This window comes from Dunckerocampus dactyliophorus, chromosome 12 (assembly GCF_027744805.1).
Source record: "Dunckerocampus dactyliophorus isolate RoL2022-P2 chromosome 12, RoL_Ddac_1.1, whole genome shotgun sequence".
Classification (NCBI taxonomy): domain Eukaryota; kingdom Metazoa; phylum Chordata; class Actinopteri; order Syngnathiformes; family Syngnathidae; genus Dunckerocampus; species Dunckerocampus dactyliophorus.
Genome location: NC_072830.1, coordinates 6,216,414 through 6,241,902, shown reverse-complemented (window position 1 = coordinate 6,241,902; position 25,489 = coordinate 6,216,414). Strand labels below are relative to the sequence as shown.

Sequence of the window (25,489 nt, the reverse complement as noted above, 5' to 3'; positions counted from 1 at the left end):
TCCATAGGTATGAATGTGAGTGTGAATGGTTGTCTATATTTGCCCTGCGATTGGCTGGTGAAGTCAGCTGGGATAGGCTCCAGCATACCCCCGGAGAAGCAGCATAGAAAAAGAATGGATGAAGAAAAAAATATTAAAAAATATGAAAAAGAGTCTCTGCAACTTACAAAAGGACGCAGTAACACAATCATATTGGTATACTCTCAATAGTTGTACTCATTTGAAATGTTTTAGGTTATGAAGGTTATAAAGCTAATGATATTAAAGCCAGTGACGTCAGTAAATGAAGTTATTTAGAAACGTTTTGGGTTATGAAGCTAATGATATTAAAGCCAGTGACGTCAGTAAATTAAGTTATTTTTAAACGTTTTAGGTTATAAAGCTAATGATATCAAGCCAGTGACGTCAGTAACTTAATTTAAGTTATTTTCTACGCTGCTTAACCCTCATAGTGTAGCGGAGGTATACTGGAGCCTATCCCATCCGACTTTGGGCGACAGGCGGGTCTGGTCTAGTCGCCAGCCGATCGCAGGATATAATATAGACAAACAACCACACTCATACCTCAACCACACTCAGACACCCACATTCATACCTATGGACAATTTGGAGTCGCCTTTAGCCGTCACTTCACTTATTAACCTATTATTTCAGTATGTCCTTGTACAGTCTACCCTGCAGGTGACGCTGCTGCTCCATAGACAACGTGTTATCGGAGGGAACTTGGCTGGCTTTAAGACCCAGAGGAATGCCGTGATGCTGCGTTTAAAGCCACTCGTACATTACACGAAGAACAAACGACTTCTTCGAATCGCAGTTATATATATTTAAAAACGTTAGCAGAATAAACGACTGGTTGGCAGAAGAGAGACTAGTACTAACAATGAAATGTGTTCAGTCGTGTACATAAAAGACTCAAATGTGAAACACAGATACTTGATTGCTGGAGCCGTCAATAGCTAAGCCAGTCGATTGTGCAGTATTCCTACAGCACCTAAAGGCAACAGCAACAGCCGCGTGGTCCCCTCCCTGCTCGTCCTCAGTGAACGCGCATCACGCACGCTGAACACTGGACATTAATGCTTGTCTTCTTATTTGTATTCTTTTTATATTTAAACACTTTTTAGTTGTAGAAACAGATTTAGTTGTTACTGTTCCTATTATTTGTGTTATTTTAATATAAATATTAGCAGCAATTTCCATTCAATCTCATTTATTGCAACTATTTCTTTTGACTTGGAATTTTTGGGAGAAACAAGAAAAGATTCCAAAAAAGACCGTGTGTCCTGAGTCTTGTGGCGTTCCCCATCCTGATGGCAGCCAACCGGGTGGGGCGGCGGGTCAACAAGGTGTGCAACCAATCACCAAATCGCGCTGGCGGGGGCAACGTTGGACGGGAGCCGGGTCACAGCCTGCAGAGACGCCAGGCCAGAGTCACGGTCAAGTACAACCGCAAGGAGCTGCAGCGGAGGCTGGACGTGGAGAAGTGGATCGACTGTGGGCTGGACGAGCTCTACAGGGGCCGGGTGAGTTCTGGTAGCGCTCTGTCTGGGTCTAGGTGACCATGCTGGGACCTCAACTTGGGTACCTGTTCAGTCACATGACTCAAAGGTGCGGCTACCTCCCATAATTGAACAACATCCACCATTAGGACCACTAGAGGTCTGTGTGTGATTTGATGGTCTGAGACAAAGATCCATAGGTTGCGGTCTTGTGGTCCACGAGTCCTGAATGTGTACACAACTAAAGGGTAACAGTGTTTTAACTAATGCTACATAACTACAACATGTCACTTCCACTTAGTTTTGAGCGGTTGCTATGTCTACAAGCTTGTGTCTGACTCAGTTTGCTCAGATGCCGAAGAACAACGTCTTTATTCGCGCATCAACATCTGGACAACCGACTGGTGGGTACTGTGCTGCGACACATATGCTTCCCCTAGTGATGACGTGTGGATGTGCATGAGGGAGTCTTCTTTATGTTCTGCTCCTGGTGTCAAACCAATCAACTGACTGGACTGGTCAGCTCCACCCTTTTTAGGTACCCTAAAACTGTGATTGGCACCAAAAAAGTGGTCAGCTTGGTAGCCTTCACAAATAGTGTGAAAATACTACATACTACATGCAAAATACTACATGGTTAGTTTGCATTATAATATTAATATGAAACATCAATAGTATTTGCTAGTAGGAAGCTGTTTGAAGGCCTCTGCGAGGAAGAGTGTTCAGTGTTCATGTCGGTGCTCATGTCAGACTAAATTGAAGTTGACAGCAGAGACGATGCTGCAGGCTCTCTCGTGTCTTCTTGTCTTGTCCTGCGACGACCATTGCTTCTTGTTCGGCATAATCAACTGCAGGATTACAATGGAGCTTTACAGTAAAGGGAAAAAACAGCTTTAGGACCACACTCAATGCACGCATCCACTTTGTCATGACGTCATAGCTGGATGGATGGATGGATGGATAGATAGATGGAATGGTAGATACTGTATATGAATGGATAAATATATAGATGGATGGATGAATGAATGGATAGGTTGATAGATGGATGGATACATAGATGGATTGGAGCATACATGGGTGGGTAGATGAATAGATGGATATATAGATGGGTGGATGGATAGCTAGGTGGATGAATGGATAGATAGATGGATTATTAGATGGATGGATGAATAGATTGATATATAGATGGATGGAGGGACAGATGGATGGATTGGTACATATATGGACGGATGGATGAGTAGATTGATATATAGATGGATAGGTAGATGGATGGATGGATGAATTGTAAGATGGATGGATGAATAGATTGATATATAGATGGATTGGTACATATTTGGATGGATGAATAGATTGATACATAGATGGACAGGAAGGATAGTACAGTATATGGATGGATGATTGGTAGATATATGGACAGATGAATGGATGGATGGATAGACTGATGTATTGGTGGATAGATGGATGGACAGACAGATGTATTGGTACATAGATAGATGGATGGATGGATGAATATTGTAGACTGCTATATAGATGGACTGGTAGATATATGAATGGATAGCTGATAAATTGGTAGACGGATGAATAGATAATTGGTAAATGTATGGATGGAGGTTGGATGGATAAATGGATGGATTGGGAGATATATGGATGGATAGATAGATAAATATATGTATGATGGATGGCTGGATAGATGGACTGGTAGATATATGGATGGGTAGGTAAGTGTATGGATGGATGGATAGAAGATAGATGGATGGATAGATAGGTAGCATGTGTTCTATCTACCCACACAGGGTTGGATGCATTGAACCACAACTTGATTATTTTCTCTTGTTTTTGTGTAACCCTGCTAAGTAACAGTCAGACCTCCTTAGCTCCTTAAGAGTGTCCAGCTCACACTTTGACTTCTCTTTACTCTATCTGCACCATAAGTTAGTGAGGTAGACATTTCTGAAGCGTTTTCCATCTCTTATGAAATCTTTAAAACGCTCCAGAGTGCGTTTGCTTGACGAACCTGGACCTCTGAGAGGGGTGGGGATATTAATGTGTCACAAACGGGAAAAAGATACATGAGGATTCTGACTGATGATGTGAGTGGACAAAGCCTTGCTTCATCTTTGTCTTCTCTCTCTCTCTTTCTCTCTCTCTCACACACACACACACACACACACACACACAAAGCATAGTGATGCATAATAGATGAAGACAATCACAATCAGGTAATAAGTGTGTGTCCGGTGATAAATAGATAATCAGATCTGCCTGTTTGGTTCATTTCCTGTCAGACATACCATCTGGGTACACACTCACACACACACACGTGCGCACACACACACACAGGACAAAGGGACCTCACATGCAAAAAGGAACGCCACCATAAGACGCATAATAAACTTCAACAGCGACAGACTCAAAGTATCCTCACAGGAAGTTACATATCCACATTCAAGCGGTAAACAGTACTTTGCTTCTTTTTACACTTGTAAAGAAGGTACCAGTGGACACAGAAAGACAAAGCGTCACGTGTACGTGCTTGACTGTGCCTCGGTGTGTCCCGATTAAGTTATTACGCAAACCGAGATGTCGCACAAACTCGTCGTCGCAATCAGCTTGTGGCGCAAGGAGGTCAAAGGTCACGCCTCGGACGGCAAGCTAACGCCGGTGATATCTCGCTTGACGCTCACTTGGTGAGAACATTAATAATGTCATCCAATTAAGTGTCAGCCAATTGCTGGAGACTCTCAAAGACAAAATGCAAATGAAGCGAAAAACAAACAGGAAGAGGACAAAGAAGACACATGCTAACAGCTATTAGTGCGATTGATTTAGCAAGACATCTGTGTGTGTTGGCCGGGGGAGAGGACATGAACGGGGGGATGGTTCCATATGTCACCAAACACAACACACACACACACACACCCCCACACCCGTGAGATGACATCACGCTGACACCATGTGATTTATACTCCTCATTTTCATTCATGTAAGTAGAAGTACCACACACACATTTATAAGACATCATGGCTTTAGGTTGTCAATATTGTGAAATCAGAGCAGCTGATTGGACAGAAGGATATACACACACACACACACACACACACACACACACACATCAGCATTAAGCCATCGAGGTCAATTGGAGCTTCTATTATAGAGCAGCCAAAGATCAACACACAGATTAGCGTGCATGCAGAGACACTTGCTGACACCACATCAGTCATTGAACGATAATGCAAACACACGCACTTTCGCCAGTTAGTCAGGACGACGTCACGCTGATGTCTGCAGCTGATAAACGACAGGGGACGGAGCCTAATGCTCAAAAGACAAACACCTGCTGCACACCGATGATCTTTGTGACTTATTGTAAGTTATAAGTCATGTTTGTCACTGTCGCTAATCAATAATCAACTCAAATTAAATTTTGATCAGCTGGTTGATCTCTCTCTCACACACACACACACACGCATACACACATACAAGTGGTGTAAAGTGTGCTGTGATTGACCATAAATGGAGAACAGACTGGAGGAAAATAACAGGAAACGGCAATGAGGGAAAGGAATGACAAACACACACTATGTTTACGTGTGTGTTATTTGAAGTGTGACTTTTATACACACACAATCTAATAGGAGCTCAATCCTTGTGTTTTTTTTTAGCCAAGAACAGTCAAAAAGTCCCCACAAAATGAAATGACCAAACATAGTTTAGGGCGCCTCCTTGTGATGTGCTCTTCAATTGTGACGTCACCCCTAGCGGCACAAACAGGTCGTGCAGGTAGAGTCCGTGCTTGCTGTTACACCGTGAAATGTGGTATTGTTCCACGAAAGAAGGTGCGTCTGACATTGAGCTGCTCCTCAGGAGGAGGCCATGCCTGAGGAGGTCAACATCGACGATCTTCTCGACCTGAAGACAGACGCTGAGAGGATGCACAGGCTGCAGGTGACACCCTCCCTCAAGTCTTGTTAACTTAACCAGCACCAATAATCAACATTGTTACATGAATGATGTGTGCGTGTGTGTTTGTTCCTTCCAGGAGATTCTTCAGTCGTGTAACAACAACACAAAGGTAAAACATCCCAGTGTGCATCACTTTAATAACAATATAACATCGAACGACCAAACTGTGGCAGAAGACAGAAAAGTGTTTGTGTGTGTCAGTTGTTCATCAGCGAGCTGGTGGTGAAACTACACGGTTTACAGAAGCAAGAGGAGCTACACAACGATGGCATCGACCTCCCTCAGCTCCACATCTACCCCACCCGCCCAGGATCAGCCGATAGGGAGGTGCTACACTGACAGAGCAAGCGTCCCTGTACTACTTTTAATTAGAGTCCCTTCATATAGAGAGTTACGACAACTGAGATTACGTCGCCATGTTGGGGCCAATTCAAGCGCACGGCTTGCGTGCACAGTACGAAAATGCATGTAAATTGCAATGTCTCCGCACAAAGGGACCTATAGATCTATAGATCTATATTTTCCAATGTGTAATACCGTATAATTTGACTGACTTGACTGCATGAATGAAAACATTGTTGAACTGTTATGGACATCATGCATGAATGCTTTGCCAACTGCTTATTAAATTAGCAAATTCAGTCTACATAAAAAAAAAAAGAATTCTGTTGAGCATGGAACAGTTACATTAACTTCAACATTTGATTTCAACTGTAAATGGAATAAAAAGCAGAATTTCACGATACATTCAATGCCAACAGATTTAAAAATGAATGCAGTTTTATAAGTTGGCTCAAGATCATGGATTACTTTATTTGCAACCAGAGGTGATTTACACAAGGATCATTCTTAACTCTAAGCATCCATGACTGCCTTATTTTTTCGTTTTTTTAATAGTATATTTTACGTTTAGGCTACTTTCTTATATCAAAACAATTAAGTAGAACACAATATTTAGGTAAACACACTCTCTCTAAAACGTGCCAAGCTCATCAAGAGATGCCTTAAACTCTGTCAAGTTTTTAAAACATTGTGACTTTAAAAATTTTAACATATACAGAGCCTACCTCGCACAGCTTTGAAGACGAGTTCGGCTTCCAGCCCAAACGGTTGATTTTATTTTCCCAAATTGTCCATCTGTTGACATCTGAAGGGAATCTGTAAAGCTTGAAACCCTTGTCATGTCTATTTGTGCATCCAAATGCACAACAATCCGGCATTTTTGGGAAATAAACAAGAATACTGTAAAGAAAAGGCGAACGCAAACGCGAATTTGGCCCCAAGATGGCTCCACGAGTCACGTGACCGTATTTTTTCGACTCGTCTTGTCGCAACTCTTTCTTTATGGAGGGACTCTACTTTTAATGACCCCCACCCCTGCCACACATCGCCTCGGGGAGGGACTGGACTGGAAAACAAACACACCTAATAGACACCTCGAACACCTTTTGATGGTCGTCTCCAAATAAATGTGCTGACCATCCACCATAAAGAGACCCAAACACACCTGACCTGACCCAACCCCATCAGAGCAACGCTGAGGAAGTGTTTGCATCTGTTTTCTTCATTCCTGCTAATTTCACTCAGACACATATCTGTTTGCAGTGTAAACACACATGATGTCACCTCGCTGACCTTCACGCCACTGCCAATGCCATATGTGTGTGTGTGTGTTAAGGAAAAGCAAGCACTTCCTGGATGATAGTTTCATCCAGCTGTTACAAGACACACACACAAACACCTCTGTGCGTCTCTTTGGCTTCACTTTTGTGCTCCTCATCTTTGTTCTTGACGGGAAATTTGTTTGTACATGATTTTAAATAAAAAAAAAAAAGAGGTCCAAAAGCAACAATTCTAGTTCCTGTAGACCTCGAATATGCCTCATGAAAGGCTCGTACTGCAAGCAACACCGCCACCTGCTGGTGTGCGACTACACTGCTGTCCACATATGCTTTTAACAAGATTAGGCTGTCAATTCCAACATTTTATTTAATTTATACATATAAACACATAATACTATTGATCAGTGACAAAATGATAGCTTAATAGAAAAATACTACTTATATATACAGTATACACACACACACACACATATATATATATATACACACAAATATATATAACTTAATAGAAAAATACTACTTATATATACAGTATATATATATATATATACACACACACACACATATACAGACCCTTTCCAAAAAATTAGAATGTCATGGAAAAGTTGTTTAATTTCCATAATTCCATTCAAAAAGTTAAACTTTCATAGATTATAGATTCAGGGCCCACAATTTAAACTATTTCAAGTATTTATTTTTACATAATTTGGGCTTCCAGCTCATAAAACCCACGAAAACAGTAATTAAAAAAATTAGAACACTGTGAAGAAATCAGCCCAAATTTTGCAGGGCATGAATGTTTTAAACTGAGTGTCACACACTAATCATCTACTAAACTCAAATCACCTGCACAGGCTTCCCCAGGTGTCATTAAATTGCTTCAGTTTGGTTCAATTGTCTCAGTTGGGTTCAATATGGGGAAGACTGCAGACATGACAACTGGCTAGAAGACCATCATTGATACCCTCCATAGGATGGGTAAGCCACAAACGTTCATAGCTAAGGAGGCTGGTTGTTCACAGAGTGCTGTGTCCAAGCATATCAATGGAAAGTCTAGAGGAAGGGCAAAATGTGGCAGGAGAAGATGCACCAGCAAAAGAGATGACCGTGGGCTTCAGCGGATTATCAAACAGGGAAGATTCAAGAATCTGGCAGAGATCCAGAAAGAGTGGAATGAGGCGGGAGTCACAGCTTCAAAAAACACCACATTCAGATACATCCGGGAGATGGGCTACAACTGTGGGGTTCCTTGGGTCAAGCCACTTCTGAACCTGAGCCAACGCAGGAAGCGTCTCCACTGGGCCAAGGAGAAGAAGGACTGGACTGTTGGCCAGTGGTCCAAGGTCCTCTTTTCCGATGAAAGTAAAGTGTGCCTTTCATTTGGGAATCAAGGTCCAAGGGTTTGGAGGAAGACGGGTGAGGAACAGAACCCAAGCTGCCTGAGGTCCAGTGTGAAATATCCACAGTCCGTCATGATTTGGGGTGCAATGTCCGGTGCAGGTGTTAGTAAACTCTGCTTTCTTAAATCCAAGGTCACCGCAACAGTCTACCAGAATGTTTTAGAGGACTTCATGATTCCTTCTGCTGAGGATCTGTATGGAGATGCAGATTTCATCTTCCAGCAGGACCTGGCCCCTGCCCATACCGCCAGAAGCACCAAAACCTGGTTTGATGCCCATGCCATCACAGTGCTTGACTGGCCAGCCAACTCACCGGACCTAAACCCCATTGAGAATCTATGGGGTATTCTCAAGAGGAAAATGAGGGGCACCAGACCCAACAACAAAGAAGAGCTGACAGCAAGCATCAAGGAAATCTGGGCTTCCATAACTCCCAGGCAATGCCACAGGCTGATTGCTTCAATGCCACGTCGCATCGAGGCAGTGATTAAGGCAAAGGGATTCCCAACCAAGTATTGAAGATTGACATATCGTTTTGAAAGTACCATATTTTGATTTGATGTGATCCTAATTTCTTTCTTTTATTTCTGCAAAAACTGAGAAGTAAATGGTGATTTCTTCACAGTATTCTAATTTTTTGAATTTCTGTTTTCGTGGGTTTTATGAGCTGGAAGCCCAAATTACGTAAAAATAAACAAATAAATACTTGAAATCGTTTAAATTGTGGGCCCTGAATCTATAATCTATGAAAGTTTAACTTTTTGAACGGAATAATGGAAATTAAACAACTTTTCCATGACATTCAAATTTTTTGAAAGGGTCTGTGTGTGTTTGTGTGTATATATATATATATATATATACTGTGTATATATACACACACACATATGTAACCTGCTCTGTTTCGCACCGCCCGCACCGGGGCACGAACACACCACCTTTGCAATGGGAGGCGAGAGCGAGAGCGCTGACTGTCGACCGCGTGTTCAGCGCAGCTCTTAAATCAGAGGGAGTGAGGTTTACCAACGTACACTTGCACTGCCTCACAGGCTGGCATCTGTTACACACACACACACACATATATATATATACACACACACACACGTGTATGTATATATATATATATATATATATATATATATATATATATATATATACACACACACACATACACATACATATACACACACACACACACATATATATACTGTATCTGTATATACATACATATACACACACACACACACATATATATATATATATATATACACACATACATATATATACACACACACACACACACACACAAATAGACCTGATCAAAATCTTACCAGTTGAGAAATTGCTTGAATTTGCATTTTGATTATTAATGAGGTTTTAAGTAGAGCTATACACACCCCCCCATATATATACACACACACACACACATATATATATATTTACACATATACTGTACATACACATACATATACATACACACACACACACATATACATACACACACACATATATATATACATATATACATACATACATATATATAAAAGTACTTATAACACATAATAGAATTTACGCAATTACTCCATTATTATTCCATCATATTTTAAAGTTTTTAATTTGTAGACATTATTTGAATGACGTTTTAGGCTATCCTGGATTATTTAAAAATGAAAAGTGCAATAATTTGTGCTTTAATTATGCGTTATACCAGCTTAATGTGTTTTCAAGTTTCATGGTGAGGAGCTTAACTTGTAAAAGTGCATCAGTGCTGTACCACTGCTAAAAAAGAAAAGATTAATTGAGTAAAGTAGAAGGACCACAGCTGCTATCCTCGTGTTCGGGGGTCACACTGAAACTGGGACCACCTGAAAGACACACAGACACACACACACAAATCTATTGTAAAAATAACAAAATATCAAAAGACAAAAATGATTAAAAACCACAAACACACCAAAAAAATTAAAATTGAAAAAAATTACTGTCACTTGATGTACTTACATTGTTGATGTCATATAATTTCATGTAAAAAAATCGGAAATATAAGACATTTAAAAACATCATTCCACCAACCAACTTTCTTCTAGGCGTCCCGCTCATGTCGTTAAAGACTGACATCCCTCAAGTCTGGCGGCCCTGGTTGCCTGCCTAACGTCAGTTTTGTTCTATGAACTTTCAACCTTTGTCTCATGCAGTTGTTGGGGTTAGTGTGTTTTTGCCTTTTTTTTTTTATGTGATTGTGGCATTTATAATTTGCAGCAGCATTTTCCCGTTGCATCTGTTTTGTTGTTGTTGTTTGTGTGTTTTTGGATCATTTCTGTGTTTGTAGCGTTTGGACATCTTAAAAAGTCACCTTGTTATTGCATGCGCCGCGTCCCAGGATGAGTCCCAGCAAAGCGTTAACGACGTTGGTGCCGCATAGGAACATCTGCAGCCCACTGGCGGCCCCCAGCACACTGAAGAGAACTACATTCCACAGGATCACACCTCTGGGCTCCAAACACACTCCTGACCACTGTGTCCTGTTGTACAGATAGCCAGCATCCCTGCCACACATATATATTGTGACAGTTTGACCCTTGAACAGATGGATTCTGTGGTCAAGTGTGTATTTGTAGGCTAGCGTCTTACCGGTCTGCGGTGGGTTTAAGCGGAACCCCCCAGACTGGCCCAGATGTGGTGTTGTAGAGACAACGAGGCCCTTGAACAAGTCCAGTGGCACTGACCAGACAGCACACGCCAGCCGCCAGCAGACACACACACGAGTACAATGCCTGACGCAACATCTGGACACACAACCACAACCGTGCTTATTTACAGTCATCATGTGGCGTCATGTGACCAACACATGCTCACCTGAACCCTGAAGGCGCAGCAGCCTCGTGTTTGGCTGCTTTGCACAAAGGCTCGAGCGCCAAGTAGAACCTGCAAGCACACACGGGAACCTTAAATTCACCACAAGAACCTCAGAGGAGCAAAAACATCACAAGACAAAACAACCATCATCATGACCCTCTCACCAGGACTCCAGAGCTCCACAACCCCGTGGCCCAGGTGGCCTCTCTGGTCACGTGACCCTCCAGCAGAAAGTGGACCTTCATCTCGGGGAGGAGCAGCAGGATGTTGGCCAGCATGCAGACGGCTGCCAAGGGAACCAGAGACACGCCCACACAGCGTAGACACCTCGACACACACATCTTCTTACACTTGGTCCAGTTCAGTCATGCTGCACAACACAAAACTTATTTAAACTTCCAACTTATTTCAAATGACAACAGACACCATTTAAAGCTGCACTAACCAACCAATGAGATGTAGTCATGTGATCATTAGTTGACATTAACATCCACTAGAAACTGATTTTGGTATAAATAATAAACCTCCAAAAACATCTTTGATATAAAATCTTTCATTCAAAGTTAATTTGCAAAATGTCAGCTTGGCTCATTCATCACATTCAATACAGTATGAACAAAGATTAAAAAAAAAATAATAAAAAAAAAATCAAATCAAATACTTGCTTTTCCTAGCTGTCTCTTATACTTGTAAATGTAAGGGCAGGTCCACTTACCATGAAGTTGTCCAGCTGATGGACGTCCACCTTGGAGTTACTCCTAAAGAGGAAGCTGAGGTGTTTATAAGTGGACACAAGACACGTGGAGACATTGATGCTGCCTTATAAGGGCTTAGGAAGTGTACTGTGGTCGCAAATAACACAGAGGAAATGTTTTCATCACTGGTCTACATTTGACACTTTAACAACAGGGGTCTCAAACTTAGCCGAGGGCCACTGGAGGGAAGTAGGGGTCGAGGGTCATGTTTTAGTGAAATGTAACTTAAAAACTGGCTTCTAGGTATATTATATTCAGGTAATTCACTAAATGATTTTAAAGACTTCTCATGAATGACGTGATGAAGTCTAGTAATGCCTCTATCTTTCCATATATTCCATTTGACTACCTTTTTATTTATTAAAATGTTGGGGTTATACCAGAGAGGTTGGTTTACAGATGTCGCTGGATTCATTCCAAGTATATTATGACATAATTTTAAAATATTAAAAGTAGCTTCAAATTGGACTGTTATAATGTATCAGGTACATTTTTCATATAACATCAACTCTATACATTGATGTCCAAGTTCATAAACATTTTCCTTTCTATATTAATCCAGTCTTTATCTAGAGTGGAGTGGAATAATTGGCTTGCTTGTTCACAGCCAAAGGAGATATAATAAAGTAAAAAGTTTGGTAATTGTAATCCTCCTTTAGCTTGTGAACTAGACAATCTTAATAAGAACATCTAACCTTTTTTCCACGCCACATAAAATGTGAGATTATTGTATGCAATTCCTTAAACCAACTTTTATTAATTACATCAGGCATCATTTTTAATATATAATTAACTGCTGGACGTATACTCATTTTAATTATATTCACTTGACCCCAGAGAGATATTTGGAGATATGACCAGCGTTCCAATCTTGATTCCATCCTATGCTTTAAATGTTTGAGATTTATATCTCTTGCTAGAGTACAAATTTGGTGTAATATATATTCCTAAATGTTATTTCTGTCTTTCTCCATTTCATTTTACAATTCTGAACCAATGATTTATTACAATGCTTATTTAATGGTAAAAATTCACATTTTCCCCAATTAATCTTACATCCTGACAGACAACCATATTCAGTGGTAACCTTATTGATAAAGTGAAGAGAGGAGTCCACATGGGACTGGTATAAAATGATGTCATCACAATATAACGATAATTTATTATATTGAGAACCAATTTGTATACCATGAACATTATCACTTCTTATTTTTGCAGCTAAGGTTTATTCCTCATAATAGTTGTCCTATGTGTGTTTACTTACATGCTACATGTTGCCCTGTCAGTTTTGTTTTTGCACCGTGATTGCAGTTAGGTCTCCCCTTTTTATTTCACTCTGTGAAGCTCATTGCGAGTGCAGTGTTGGCTTTTGCTTGGCCAGTTGAAAAGCCGCCTCCATTAGGCAAGCATCCCTTGTGAGACTCAAGATCACAAGCCACCCTAACACTAACTTTGATGTCAAATAGGGCCCCACAAAATATGGTCTTGAGCAGGGGTCACCAACGTGGTGCCCGCGGGCACCAGGTAGCCCCCCACGACCAAATGAGGTGCCCACAAGCCTGCTTTTCATTCAGGTTTTCAGTTAATAATGTGAGAACACTAGAAAGAAAAGTATTCTGAAACATAAAATGTGAGTTGTGGATACCAGCATTTTGTGAATGTTTTGGTAAAACAAGCATATTTGATCTGTTTGGGTTGAAATTAGGTATGAAAGGTATGAAAATCATCTCTACAAAAATGAGTAGCTCGTGGCCATTTTAATTTTCTAAAAGTAGCTCTCGCAAAAAAAAACGTTGGTGACCCCTGGTCTTGAGTTTGAGACCCCAAAAACATAAAACGTAACCCTATAGATGTGATTACGAGTAGAATTAAGAAGAACAGCATGTCTGCAGTTGTCGTGGCGGCCATGATCTCCAGTTTAGTCACCTGTACAATTGTGGACCAGCCTGGACACGCCCTGCGTTGTGTTACCATTAGCATTGGTGCTACTAATGCCGGTTCGGAGCAGGGCAATGCCCATACCGTGAAAAAAAAAAGCAAGCAACAATTCTATTTACAGTGAAACCTCAGTTTTCGTATGCCCCAGATTTCATGTGATTCGGTTTTCGTTGAAAACTTTCCCTCGGTTTTCATAAAATATGCACGTTACATTTGCACTGAACATTTGCCCTTGACTGTATCGTTCTGCCGCAACTGTCAGTTTGACTGTGTTTTTATTGAGTGCAGCTGCTAAATTACTCTATTATATAAATAAGTATGTTGCATTGTTTTCTTCATGTAGATCTATAATTATTCTTCATAAAATGCATTTTTTATATTAGTGGTTGTCTGGAATTGATTAATTGAATTTACATGATTTCTTATGGGAAAAATTGCCTTGGTTTTCATACATTTTGATTTTCTTCTGACCTTTTGGAATGCCTCATGAACAAAAGTCAAGGTTCCACTGGATATATACTTATAACACAAAAAAAATGATGTTATCCTGCTGTTGCTTTAGTGACCGTAAATGTGTCACTTTTACTGTTTATGTTCCAAAAGCCTTCTGGGTAACAATAATGCTTTAGTTTGTTGTCCAGCGGAATGAGGACAGTGATGACAGGAGTAAATGTGAAATAGTCACAGAAATATGATAGATGTACACTTCTGTTTCAGTACTCTGTGCACTTCATGTTTTTCTTCTATTTTCAGTTCTTTAAGTGGTTTGTCCTACTTTAGCTGTAGGGTGAGTCACAGTGTCTCTTTGGACAACAGCAAACTCTCATGGGAATCCTGCTCATGTTTGACCTTTAACCCACTGCTCACGCCATCAAACACCAACCTCAGCCCACAGGACGACGTGGATCCGCGTCTCACTGGCTGCAGTATGACGGCTTTAGATGCAAACACTGATGGAAGACAAAGGGAGGAGGACACCTGAGTGAGGACAGCGGCCATGTTTACTGGGTCTTGGTCATTGCCAGAAATTTGAGGAGTCAGAGCACCTTGAGTGGATGTCATAGCCAGTTTTGTAGGTCCATGTCAAGCGGAACAATTTGTGTCTGTCCAGCTGGAGGACATCTGCAGGCCCATCCCACCAGGAAACAGAAAGGTCGACATAGTGATGATGCTTCCTCTAAGATGTGACAAAAATAGAAAAACATTTATGAATGACGCCATGAGGTGACAAGAAAAAAGATACCTCCGTGTCTTACCTCCAGAAGCATCCAAACTCTTAAAAGGACAAGCGTCATTCAAATCAAAACCACTTCTTGTCTTTTTCTAAAAAACCACCAAAAACTGCAATAAAAGACCCAAGAGGAAGTGAAATTGCTTCTTTTGTTTAAACATATTTCTCAGCATCTTTTTATTTCTTAGAACGTAAAGAAGTTGCAGGAGAACAGGAAGTGATGTCACACTACAGCTCCAACATGACAAGCACCTCAAGGCCAGAATCAGAACCTCTCCTAGATGAAAACTGGTCTGGAAAGCTTGTCAGCATGAAAACAACATTTGCGGTAGCGCTAACGATGCTAAACTAGCTTCTATATGATCAAACTGCAAGTCCAAGCCAGTTACACAAGTCCCGTGTGGATCTTTAAAGTCCTCAACCAAGGAAAACATGTGAGACATGAACTACTGAGATAAAAGCCATCAGAAGATCTCAGTGAGGATACGACGAGGCATAGAGCAAACATCCTGCACTGCAGTGTCCGTGTTTCAATACCTTTTTTTTTTTTGCCTATGAAATGTAAAAGCACCAAAATAATTCAGCAGCATGTGTCTGAAGGCAACTTTCTAACCATTTTTGTACATAATATAGCAACTCTCATTTTGCTAGTTTAAAGTCATTCAAATAGAAAAGATTCTAGATGGAAGCACCTCCCGAAGACAAATGGATCTGCCTAAGTCCTGGTCCTCCTGGAACGAGACTAAAGGCATGAAGTCAGGTGACAGTGGTGGTGGTGGTGGAGGGGGAAGCATTCAGCTGCTCAGGCTGGGGAACATATCCGTCAGGCTGACCTGCTTGCTCCCTCTGCTAGGAGTGGAGGAGCTGGAAGATGCCAGAGAGGGAGGAGCAGAGGAGGTGCATGTGGCTGGGGGGGAGGTCTTTGGGGTCCTGCGGTCTCTGCCGGCCTTGCGGGCGGAGCTTGCACGTCGCAGCAGGTAGGCGTCGGCGGTTCCTTTGCGCCTGTCGGTGCGCCGCTGCCTCTCCTCCTGGTTGAGCTCCTGCTGCAGGAGCAGCGCCATCTGCCTGTCCTCCTCCTCCTGACGCCGGCGGCTCTGAAGCTCCGCCTCCAATTCAACCATCCCCCTCAGCGCCGTCGTGCCCATTTCCAGCGTCAAAGAGGAGCAAGAGGAACAGGAGGAGGAGGAGTAGGTGGAGGACTGAGGGGAGCGCCAGTGACTTCGCCCTCGCTTAATGACCGCCTCGTCGGCCTCCGGCTCCAGCTGGGAGCTCTTCCTCTTTGCTGAGGAGGGTCCTTCATCTCCGCTGGCGTGGCTCTTGTTCCGCCGCTCCTCCTCTGCTGGAGAAACCACAGAGAGTGGACTGACACAATCAGCTTCTAATTGGTCCGCTGAGGGAGACCCGTAGAAGTCCAGCTGAGGGAGACGCTCGTCCTGAGAGAGGAGGATGTTTTCCTGCAAACAATTCATTTTACTAACTGAGAATCACCGTTAATTCATTCAATACCAAAGATGTATTTGTAAGTCTTTATACGTACGTACATATTTATACGTCATTCACGTTTTTTTGCGAGAGAGGCAAAAACAGGTGATGACGCAACTGTATAGATCACTTTTAGAGCAGTTTTAAGCCACAAAAACGGCCATAAGGTGGCAGAAGTGCATTTGATAAGAGCTTGGCATGGATCAATTACATGTTAAAAAAAACACATTCGACAGCAAGGAGGAAGGGGAAGAGCACAGATGAGTGTAGCGTGCAGAAGGTTACACATTGAAGGGAAATTTTAACGCACACAGTTTAGTTCCAAATGTGAACATTGTAAATAGTTCATGGTGTTATATTTGTAAATAAATTGTTATTTGATGTAAAACAACCCTTTTTTATGTTGTTTATATGTGGTATAGTTGTTGAGATATTTGAGCTGTCACAAAAGCAACAACTTTGTGTCAAAGTGAAAGTTAAACTTACCTAGGTTCTACTGCTGATTACTCAAGAATGGAAAAAGGTAGAAACAAACTTTTTTTCTGATGGAAGACTCGACTAATCTTTCTTTTAGTAGGTTCCATGTTTATATAACCATAGAACACAATAATCTGTGTGCCTTGAAAGATCAGTCAAAATCGTCTGAAATGGCCGCTACTGAAGGGGTTGTCTTTTGAAAAATGTCTGGGATTGAATGAGTTAAAAGGAAAGAAAAGTTCAACATTCCTAAGTAGCTTCGGTGCAGCATTACAGGCAACAAGTAAAAAAAATTTGTGGATGATCAGAAGAAGACGTCAGAGATGATGGCTGACCTTGTTGGACACCAGAGTGGAAGCTGTGCTGCAGTGTGACGGGCTCGATTTAGACGGAATACGACACAAGAACCTGGACATGAACAAACAAGCACTCAGGTCAAGACAAACACAACATAACCCACCAGACATCTTCTGTAAGTTCTCAAACTTTCCAATACACAAGTGGATGAAAATATCCAAAAAGACTTGCCTTTCTATGTGTCCTGCGTTGACCTTCTTCCTGGCCACAATGCTAACAGGATGCTGGTTGTCCTGGGAGACAGGCGCAGCATTCTACAAGTGAAAGATGGAGAAGGATGACGGGGTTTCATCTCATGCAATGAACGAGAGACGTTCGTCGTCAACACGAGGACTCGTTTTCAAGCCTTTTCCAACGAGATACGGAGACACACCAGCTCTTTGCTGAGCACTTTGGCCAGTCGCTCATCCTCCTCCCGCCGCCTCCTCTCCTCCGTCAGCAGCTGCTCCTCCTCGTCCAAGAGTCTCTTGATATACTCCTCACTGGCCCGTCGTTCCTCCTCGTCCAGCTCCCGCTTCTCCTCTGTAAGCTGACACCAACAACATAGGACGCCTTTCATTTAGTCCACCCGTTTTTGTTTTTTTTTATCATTCAATTAATCGATTTATCGATTATTACGACAGGCCTACACCTGTTGTTCCAGCGATCAAGTCTGGTGCTTGTGTGTCTTACCGAATATTATAGTAACATTACTGACACCTAGTGACCAGTGTAGAATACTACATATCATCACAGCATCTTTGAATGCGTCTTCTGAATGCCTTATATTTGTCCATCCATCAATTTTCTATGCCACTTATCCTCACTAGGGTCGCGGGGGAATGCTGGAGCCTATCCCAGCTGACTTCGGGCGAGAGACTGGGTACACCCTGGACTGGTCGTCAGTCAATCGCAGGGCACATATAGCCAAACAACCATTCACACTCATATTCATACCTGTGAACAATTTAGAGCCGCCAAATAACCTAACATCCATGGTTATGGAATGTGGGAGGAAACCAGAGTACCTGAAGAAAACCCACGCACGAGGAGAACATGCACACTGAGATCTGGGAGGAGATCCCCAAGACACCATCCGTAGTCTCATTAGGAGCATGCCCCGACGTTGTCAGGCATGTGTACCAGCACGTGGGGGCCACACAAACTATTGAGAATCATTTTGAGTCGCTACAATGACATTTTAGCTAAATGGACCAGTCTGCTGCATCATTTTTTCACTTTCATTTTTGGGGTGTCTTTGATTTCCCCCCTCTATAGGGTGATCATTTTCATTTCTATCAAATTATGTGGCATCATTTTGTTACTAATACATTACCCACTCATTATCAGGAAAGATATTCAAGATCATTTTCCCCCCAGTTTAGATCTGATGTGTTTTCGAAGTGTTCCTCTAATTTTTTTGAGCAGTATATATATATCTCCTATTCATGACGCCAAACTGTGGTGGAAAATTTCTGTTAGCACTGGTGGAGAGAAGAAATAAACTGCTCAACGACACCTCTCTCTTTTCGGTATTTATTCTGCAGAAGGAGAAGACAGTTGAAACAGAGAGTTGAGAGTCTGCTCCACGTGCCCCCAGGAGAAGGACAGGAGAGTAGTATAGTTATGCAAACATTATCAGGACTTTATCAGGTGCAAGGACGTATTCCGGATTAATAAGAACCTATTGACGTGGAAACACCATTGGAGAAACTTGTTTTTAGATACAGAAGGGCTCAAGCCACGAGCAAATAGTCACAACAAAGAACAGTTTGTTCAAATCAATTGGCCTAACGCTAACATATAAGATTTCCATCACATTTTCCCCCTTTGATCATAAAAATGTATCAAATAAATATGATTATATTACAGAAAGGCATACTTATCATCCACATCTCACCCTTGTCAAAGGTTAAGATACAGTACATCTCCACAAAAACGCCTTAGAAAATGCTGTAGGCTGGCCACAATAAAATGTCACTTGACAAAATGTGCGGTTTTACTGTACTGAACAAACTTACTTTTGTGATCTGTTCCTGATATTCTTGTTTCAGCTCTCCAGGTTGGCTAACCCTGGGAAAAAACACTGAACAACACACAACACAGTACATCAACATCTGTGCGCAATATTACGGGATGCTGAGACCTACCTCCCATGTCGTCCTCGGTGACGGCGTCCTGCCCGTTGAGGCGACGCTGACAATGCTGAGGGAAGCTGATCTGAATTTGGCTCCACAGCTTCTCGTTGACCAGCGTCTTGTTCTTGTTGTTCTTTCTGGCCCAAGTGGAGACCCTCTTCCTGCACATGGGGCAGCACAGCGTGCTTTTGTCCACCGACTCCAGGAAACACTCCTAACACGTACAAAATACACATGAAGACTTATTTAGGATGAGGCAGTCCGTGAGAAGAGTCAGTCTGTGTGCAATCACCTTGCAGAAAGTGTGTGTGCAGGGGAGTGTCACAGGCTCCAAAAACATCTCCAAACACACAGGACACACACAGTCGTCCAGTGAGAGCGTCTTACTTCTCTTCCCCTTCCCTTTTCCACCTGACACCACCATCTCTGCATCAGCATCTGGCAACATCATCTCGTCTCCTGTGTGGCCTGTCTCAGCAGCATCCACCTATCAAAGACATCCATCTCAGCCTGATTCAGATTCTGCAGTACATTTTGATGAAGACATAACCACACCGAGATGTTTTTTTTTTAATAAAAGCATGCGTTGCATCACAACCATGCACATTTTATTCGACATTAATGTTTGCATTCATAACATACCTGAGTATATTATAGCTCTAAGACAAACAAACAAATGTATGGAATAAAAGTACACGACCGCCAAATAGAGCCAAAGGAAAAGGAGACAAGGTAGATCACTATAAACGTACAAAGCTTAGCTGCTAACTTTAGCTAACAGTGCAGTCAACATTCCTTCAAGAAAGTACTAGGCAAGATACTTAACAGAAAGGCTGCTGGTATAGACCTATTTATTATATATAATATATAATATATATAATATATATATATATATATTTATTATATTACCTGAACCTTGTCAATCGGTGGCTTAGTTGACGCTAAAGTTAGCTACGGTATGTGACCCGAACATCAAATTGACTTGTTAGCTGTCAAGCTAACATCAAAATTAGCTGACAACACGCCGTCGGACACTTCCGCTCGGGTAAGCGAACGAATGAGTTGTCGACTAAAAGTGTTAACCAGACCAATATGATGTCCTAACTCGTTATTTTGTATTCATTTGACAGAAGATCTTTGCCAAGCATGACCCGCCTAATCTACACAATGCTGTACGGCGCACGCGCAGATATTGCCACGCCCCCAAATGTCGCCAACTATGACGAAGTGTCGCAAAAAGCCAATGACAACAGTGGGCCGTTACACTACACATTTACACTTTAACAGATCAGCATTGCAATGTATTGTAATGTAGTCTTAACGTTTATGCAGTGACATTAAATGGCTGACGAGTAAAATGTATGTGAAACATGTTAAAATCATGTGTATAAAATGACGTGATTTAGCTTTAGCTACGCTTGAAATGATTTTTATTAGGAATTATGGACAGCACTACATCAACGATTTTTATTAACATTGGAAATAATATAATTATGCAACACAGACAATAGTATTTACTTATAAGTATAGATTATGCCTCTGGTCTAACAAGAGAGCATCATACCAGCTCAGTAAATAGAACATATCTTACATTTAGCAAAATATTTTTATTGGGTTTTGTGCTGATGTGTTTGTAATTATATGACTAAAATCACAGCTTTGATTTTCCTACATAGATTGTGCAGTCCATCCCCTGCCAAATGTTCTTCTACTGGACTGTGATTGGTTGGAAGCAGTTGTGATGTCATCACTCCTGCATATAATAATAAGGAAAAATCATTCGTTCACAAAGCCCTCGCTCCATGGGAAAACATTCTTCTGTTTCTTATGTTTGCTTCCGGACACAAGCGAGTTCTGAAGGTTGTCACCACAGCTGTGCTTCTTGAACTGCCTGGAGTCTGAGAAGCCCCGTCCACAGCTCTGGCAGGAGTAAAGCTTGATGCCCGTGTGGATCTGCATGTGCGACTTCAGCTGGTTAGACTGTCTGAACTTCCTGCTGCACATGACGCACTCATAAGGCTTCTCTCCCGTGTGGACCCGCAGGTGACGGTGGTAGTTCTGCGTTGTCCTGAAGGCCTTGCCACACTGCTGGCACTTGTGAGGCTTGACCCCTGTGTGCAGGAGCTCGTGCTGCTTGAGTTGCGACACCAGCATGAAACCTTTCTGGCAGAAAGTGCAGATGTGCGGCCGTTCGTCGCTGTGCTGCCTCATGTGGTAAACGTAGAGGTGGCGCAGGTGGAAGGCCTTGCCGCAGGTCTCACACACAAACTCCTTGATGTCAGCGTGGCTCTTCTCGTGATTGCGCAGAGTGCTGCTGCTGCTGAAGCTCTTCGTGCACGTCTTGCAGCTGAACGCCTTCATGCCCGACGGCCGCCGCTGCCTCCTCCTAGGCACGCCGACCTTCATGCGGTCCTCATTTTCGTGGACCAGTAGCTGGTGCTTCTGCAGCAGACAGTTGTAGAAGAAGGTCTTCCCGCACAGGTCGCACATGAATGGCTTCTCCATGCCGTGAACCAGCATGTGGGACTTAAGAGCCCACGTCCCTGAGAAGCCTTCTCCACATTTTGTGCACCTGGCAACACACAATCACTTCAGTCAGTATTCCTGTAATAATAATAATAATAATAATAATAATAATAATAATAATAATAATAACAACAACAACAACAACAAGTCATTCTACTGCAGCTTTTGGACTGAAGTAACTTAACTCGATAATAAAACTTAACAGAATAGACATGAGGGGTGGCAACAATGAGAGAATACCTGTAGGGTTTTTCTCCGTTGTGGAGGCGCTGGTGTCTCTGGAAGTTGGACTTCAGACCAAATCTCATCCCGCAGGTCTGACACATGAAGGGTTTTTCCCCTGAGTGGACGATTTGGTGCTGCAGCAGGCCCATGCGAGTCTTGAAGGCCTTGTCGCACTCTGTACACTTGAAGGGCCGGTCCTCCGAGTGCGACCTTTTGTGGGCTCTGAGGTTGCCGGCGGTGGAGAACATCTTGCCGCAGGTCGGGCAAGGGTAGGGCCGTGCGCCCGTGTGGACGGTCTGGTGCTCACGGAGGTTCTTCTTCCTTAGAAAGCTTTTCCCGCAGAAGTCGCACATGAAGGGCTTGACTTCGGCGTGAGTCACCTCATGGTAGCGGAGCATGGCAGAGGAGGTGAAGGTGCGCTCGCAGGTGTCGCACTGCAGAGGCGTCTTCTCCCGGTGGTGGGCGGCCTGGTGGAGTCGCAGCTGCCGTGCCAGCCTGAACTTTTTGTCGCACTGGTCACAGGCAAGCATCTTGTCGGGGTCGCGCTCCTGTGCGTCCTTCAACTGGTGGCCCAGCAGGTGCTTCTGCAGGGTTTTGGCCTTGTAGAAGCCTTTGTCGCACAGCGTGCAGGGGAAGGGCTTGACATGACGGGACACATGCATCCTCAACTGGTGCCTCTGATGGAACCCTTTGTTGCAGAGCTCACAGAAGAACCTCTTCTGCTTGTACAGCTCCCTCCTCCTCTTCTTCTCCTGCTCCTTGTGGTCCTCACCACTGACAACAGCTGCACATGTGACAAGGTTTCATAAGAATGTTTGCCTCCAAAGTCAGGCGGAGGATGTGGCATGAAATTGCTCTTCACCTTCTTTAGTACAGGAAATGTCTCGCTATTGTCTTAGTCATCACTGTTGACATGGTGCAACAATCAATCACCTCACCTTGCTGAGCGAGAGCCATGACCTGCTCTTCAATTTTCACTACAATCGGTTGTTCTGCATCCTCAGACTCCTGAAGAACACAAAGAAGTCAGCTAGTCTCTCTTTGGTTATTTAAGGCCTAAAAAATAGAAAGCGGTTACTGTGTTGCCAGATGAGGTAATTATATTATCAAAAGATAAAACAGAAGAAAAGTCCACCATTGCTTCATGGGAATGTTCTTCTTCAGCTGCCCCCAATGCCGCACACAGCGGCTGATCATCCGTCGCAGGAAGTGATGTCACGCTGCAGGACTGGTCTTTATCCTGATTGAGTTCTACTTGTAGAAGCAGGTCAGAGTGTGGGTTGTTTGCAGACTGATGTGGTGTCTGTATGGAGGAGGTAGGACCACCCGGCATGACAATGGGCGAGCTGATGATGACCAGAGGCTGCTGAGCACTGTTGCTTGCTTTGCCAGAGGATTCTTTGGCTTTGTTGAGGATGGCCATGGCGAGCATCATGGGGTTGGCATCTGGTCGCTTTGGGTCTACTGAGATGGCGGCTCCATCTGGAGCGTTCAGAAGAGAAACAACAAAAATGTCAATTCATTCAGGGCTTTCTTCATATGGCCTTTACTTTCATTCATCATACTCCTTGTTTTCTTAGCAGATGTTTGCTTGTTGTTCGCGCTTAGCTCAGCCTCCAGTTGTTCCAGTTTGCCCTTCAAGGCTTCCTTCTCCTTCGACAAGCTCACACACAGCTCGCTAAAGATGCTGCAGATTTTACGAACAGCCTCCCTTGCCATCATATTCAAGACGGCAGTCAGCTGAAGCTGCAAAAGGAGGACATGAGTTCTGGTAAGCTGCATTGTTCACGTAGCTGCTATTACACATTCTGAATATGTACTAAATATGTACTATTAGAAATCTACATTGGGTTTTACTGGGAAATGCACATAAATGTAACTAAATGGTCAAAAGTCAGTGCAATTACTTGGTGAAAAAATCTTTTTTAGCGCCGACAAGAATATTTTATTTTGAAAGTCTGCGAGCCATACTGGCCGTTTAGACAGTCGTTTACTTTTTGTTTATTTGAACATAGGATTGGCGCGATGTGTAAATGACACATGTTAGCATATTAATTACAATCTGAGTCGATGTAGTGGATAATTTCGAGATAACTGGTTAAAGAACATACATAATGTTACGTTCCTGTGAACGACTAGTCGGCGAAAACGGAAGTGACGACGGATTGCCATCTAGAGCACTTTCGTTCTCTCCGATAAACCTCCAACTTACTGCTACTTACACCTGGTTAAAAGAAGTGTTTTACTAGGGAAAAAACATCATCCTACCTTCAGCTCTTCGCCACCAGCAGCCTGCTGTCTCCCTCCGAGGCTCTGCTGGAGGGCACACACGGCCGACTCCACCGCCACCTCCATGATGAGCGCCGTCTGACAGCGGAAAGTTTCCATGTCGTCCAACCGCGCCATCGTGAGCCGCGGGTCTTTGAAGGCAGCTTCCCTGGAGAAATGTAAACTTACGGAAAATATCAAAAACTACTAAATCAATGTTGAAAAGAGTGCCCGCTGTGTTATAAACAGAGTCAGTCTTTCAGGATGGTTCTCTTCATTAAGGACGTCCAATATGGCTGCGATGTTTACTTCCGGGTCACGACGGAGTCGTTTCATAGGTAAACGGCTTTAAAAATACGCCAGTGACAAATAAATGGACACCAAACATTCGCTCTTTACATAAATATCGTCTATAAAACTTTTGTTATGCGATATGGTAGTGGCATTTCCGTTTCATAGGTTTCCTCGTAATGAAGGTGGCCAAACGTCCTGTGTTCCCAGGACATGTGCGGTTTTCACATGCTGTCCTGTTTTTTGTTGCATTTTTAGAAAGTGATTAAACTGACCTGGTGTTCATTGTGGCATGAAATTGAGGGGCATTAGTGCACTCTGCTGTGTGTGATGTAATCCAAGAGAGACTGCTGTGTGAGCGGCTTTTTCAATTAGTGTTGCCAAAAAGCCTAAGAAAAAGCAAAACACGCAGGGAGTAACTTTTCTGATGCTTTCCAAGTTGAAGTCTCAAAAAGTTGGGGATGTCATGCACAATGGCGGTT

General features: G+C 42.7%; 4 protein-coding genes across 6 annotated transcripts; 1 reads left to right on the top strand and 3 right to left on the bottom strand.

Annotated features, from left to right (window-relative positions):
* The first annotated feature begins 841 nt into the window (after positions 1–841).
* LOC129190851 (protein phosphatase 1 regulatory subunit 14A-like) lies at positions 842–7,655 on the top strand. Its single transcript, XM_054793518.1, has 4 exons — positions 842–1,526; positions 5,367–5,447; positions 5,542–5,574; positions 5,667–7,655. The coding sequence occupies exons 1-4, from the start codon at positions 1,314–1,316 to the stop codon at positions 5,802–5,804; spliced, it is 465 nt and encodes a 154-aa protein (XP_054649493.1). The 5' UTR covers positions 842–1,313; the 3' UTR covers positions 5,805–7,655.
* Positions 7,656–9,275: 1,620 nt separating this feature from the next.
* Positions 9,276–11,494, bottom strand: LOC129190852 (transmembrane 4 L6 family member 5). Its single transcript, XM_054793519.1, has 4 exons — positions 11,341–11,494; positions 11,116–11,270; positions 10,838–11,030; positions 9,276–10,349 (listed from the first exon to the last, which is right to left on the bottom strand). Exons 2-4 carry the CDS (start codon positions 11,268–11,270, stop codon positions 10,329–10,331), a joined length of 369 nt encoding a protein of 122 aa, XP_054649494.1. The 5' UTR covers positions 11,341–11,494; the 3' UTR covers positions 9,276–10,328.
* A 223-nt stretch (positions 11,495–11,717) lies between these two features.
* LOC129190832 (E3 ubiquitin-protein ligase rnf168-like) lies at positions 11,718–20,872 on the bottom strand. Of its 3 annotated transcripts, none has more exons than XM_054793475.1 (10): positions 20,607–20,872; positions 19,990–20,184; positions 19,710–19,911; positions 19,581–19,645; positions 17,954–18,109; positions 17,752–17,834; positions 17,559–17,631; positions 15,290–16,718; positions 15,080–15,210; positions 11,718–14,983 (listed from the first exon to the last, which is right to left on the bottom strand). In XM_054793475.1, exons 2-8 carry the CDS (start codon positions 20,146–20,148, stop codon positions 16,059–16,061), a joined length of 1,398 nt encoding a protein of 465 aa, XP_054649450.1. In that variant the 5' UTR covers positions 20,149–20,184; positions 20,607–20,872; the 3' UTR covers positions 11,718–14,983; positions 15,080–15,210; positions 15,290–16,058. The 3 variants fall into 3 exon arrangements, with proteins under 3 accessions (XP_054649450.1, XP_054649449.1, XP_054649451.1); XM_054793476.1 differs by having other exon boundaries at positions 12,069–12,098; positions 14,917–14,983; positions 15,080–16,718; XM_054793474.1 differs by having other exon boundaries at positions 15,080–16,718.
* A 225-nt stretch (positions 20,873–21,097) lies between these two features.
* LOC129190815 (zinc finger protein 345-like) lies at positions 21,098–25,489 on the bottom strand. Its single transcript, XM_054793448.1, has 6 exons — positions 24,717–25,489; positions 24,014–24,194; positions 23,584–23,930; positions 23,387–23,456; positions 22,464–23,232; positions 21,098–22,269 (listed from the first exon to the last, which is right to left on the bottom strand). Exons 1-6 carry the CDS (start codon positions 24,852–24,854, stop codon positions 21,474–21,476), a joined length of 2,301 nt encoding a protein of 766 aa, XP_054649423.1. The 5' UTR covers positions 24,855–25,489; the 3' UTR covers positions 21,098–21,473.

Coding starts and splice junctions, on each gene's coding strand:
- LOC129190851 (XM_054793518.1), top strand. CDS start 1,314: ATGGCAGCCAACCGGGTGGGGCGGCGGGTCAACAAGGTGTGCAACCAA. Junction 1,527..5,366: donor ACGAGCTCTACAGGGGCCGG/GTGAGTTCTGGT, acceptor GCTGCTCCTCAG/GAGGAGGCCATGCCTGAGGA. Junction 5,448..5,541: donor AGAGGATGCACAGGCTGCAG/GTGACACCCTCC, acceptor TGTTCCTTCCAG/GAGATTCTTCAGTCGTGTAA.
- LOC129190852 (XM_054793519.1), bottom strand. CDS start 11,270: ATGTTGCGTCAGGCATTGTACTCGTGTGTGTGTCTGCTGGCGGCTGGC. Junction 11,031..11,115: donor CTTAAACCCACCGCAGACCG/GTAAGACGCTAG, acceptor TATGTGTGGCAG/GGATGCTGGCTATCTGTACA. Junction 10,350..10,837: donor GCGGCGCATGCAATAACAAG/GTGACTTTTTAA, acceptor TGTGTCTTTCAG/GTGGTCCCAGTTTCAGTGTG.
- LOC129190832 (XM_054793474.1), bottom strand. CDS start 20,148: ATGATGTTGCCAGATGCTGATGCAGAGATGGTGGTGTCAGGTGGAAAA. Junction 19,912..19,989: donor GCACACACACTTTCTGCAAG/GTGATTGCACAC, acceptor TGTACGTGTTAG/GAGTGTTTCCTGGAGTCGGT. Junction 16,719..17,558: donor CCACTCTGGTGTCCAACAAG/GTCAGCCATCAT, acceptor AATTGTTTGCAG/GAAAACATCCTCCTCTCTCA.
- LOC129190815 (XM_054793448.1), bottom strand. CDS start 24,854: ATGGCGCGGTTGGACGACATGGAAACTTTCCGCTGTCAGACGGCGCTC. Junction 24,195..24,716: donor CTGGTGGCGAAGAGCTGAAG/GTAGGATGATGT, acceptor CTCCTTTTGCAG/CTTCAGCTGACTGCCGTCTT. Junction 22,270..22,463: donor AACGGAGAAAAACCCTACAG/GTATTCTCTCAT, acceptor GTGTGTTGCCAG/GTGCACAAAATGTGGAGAAG.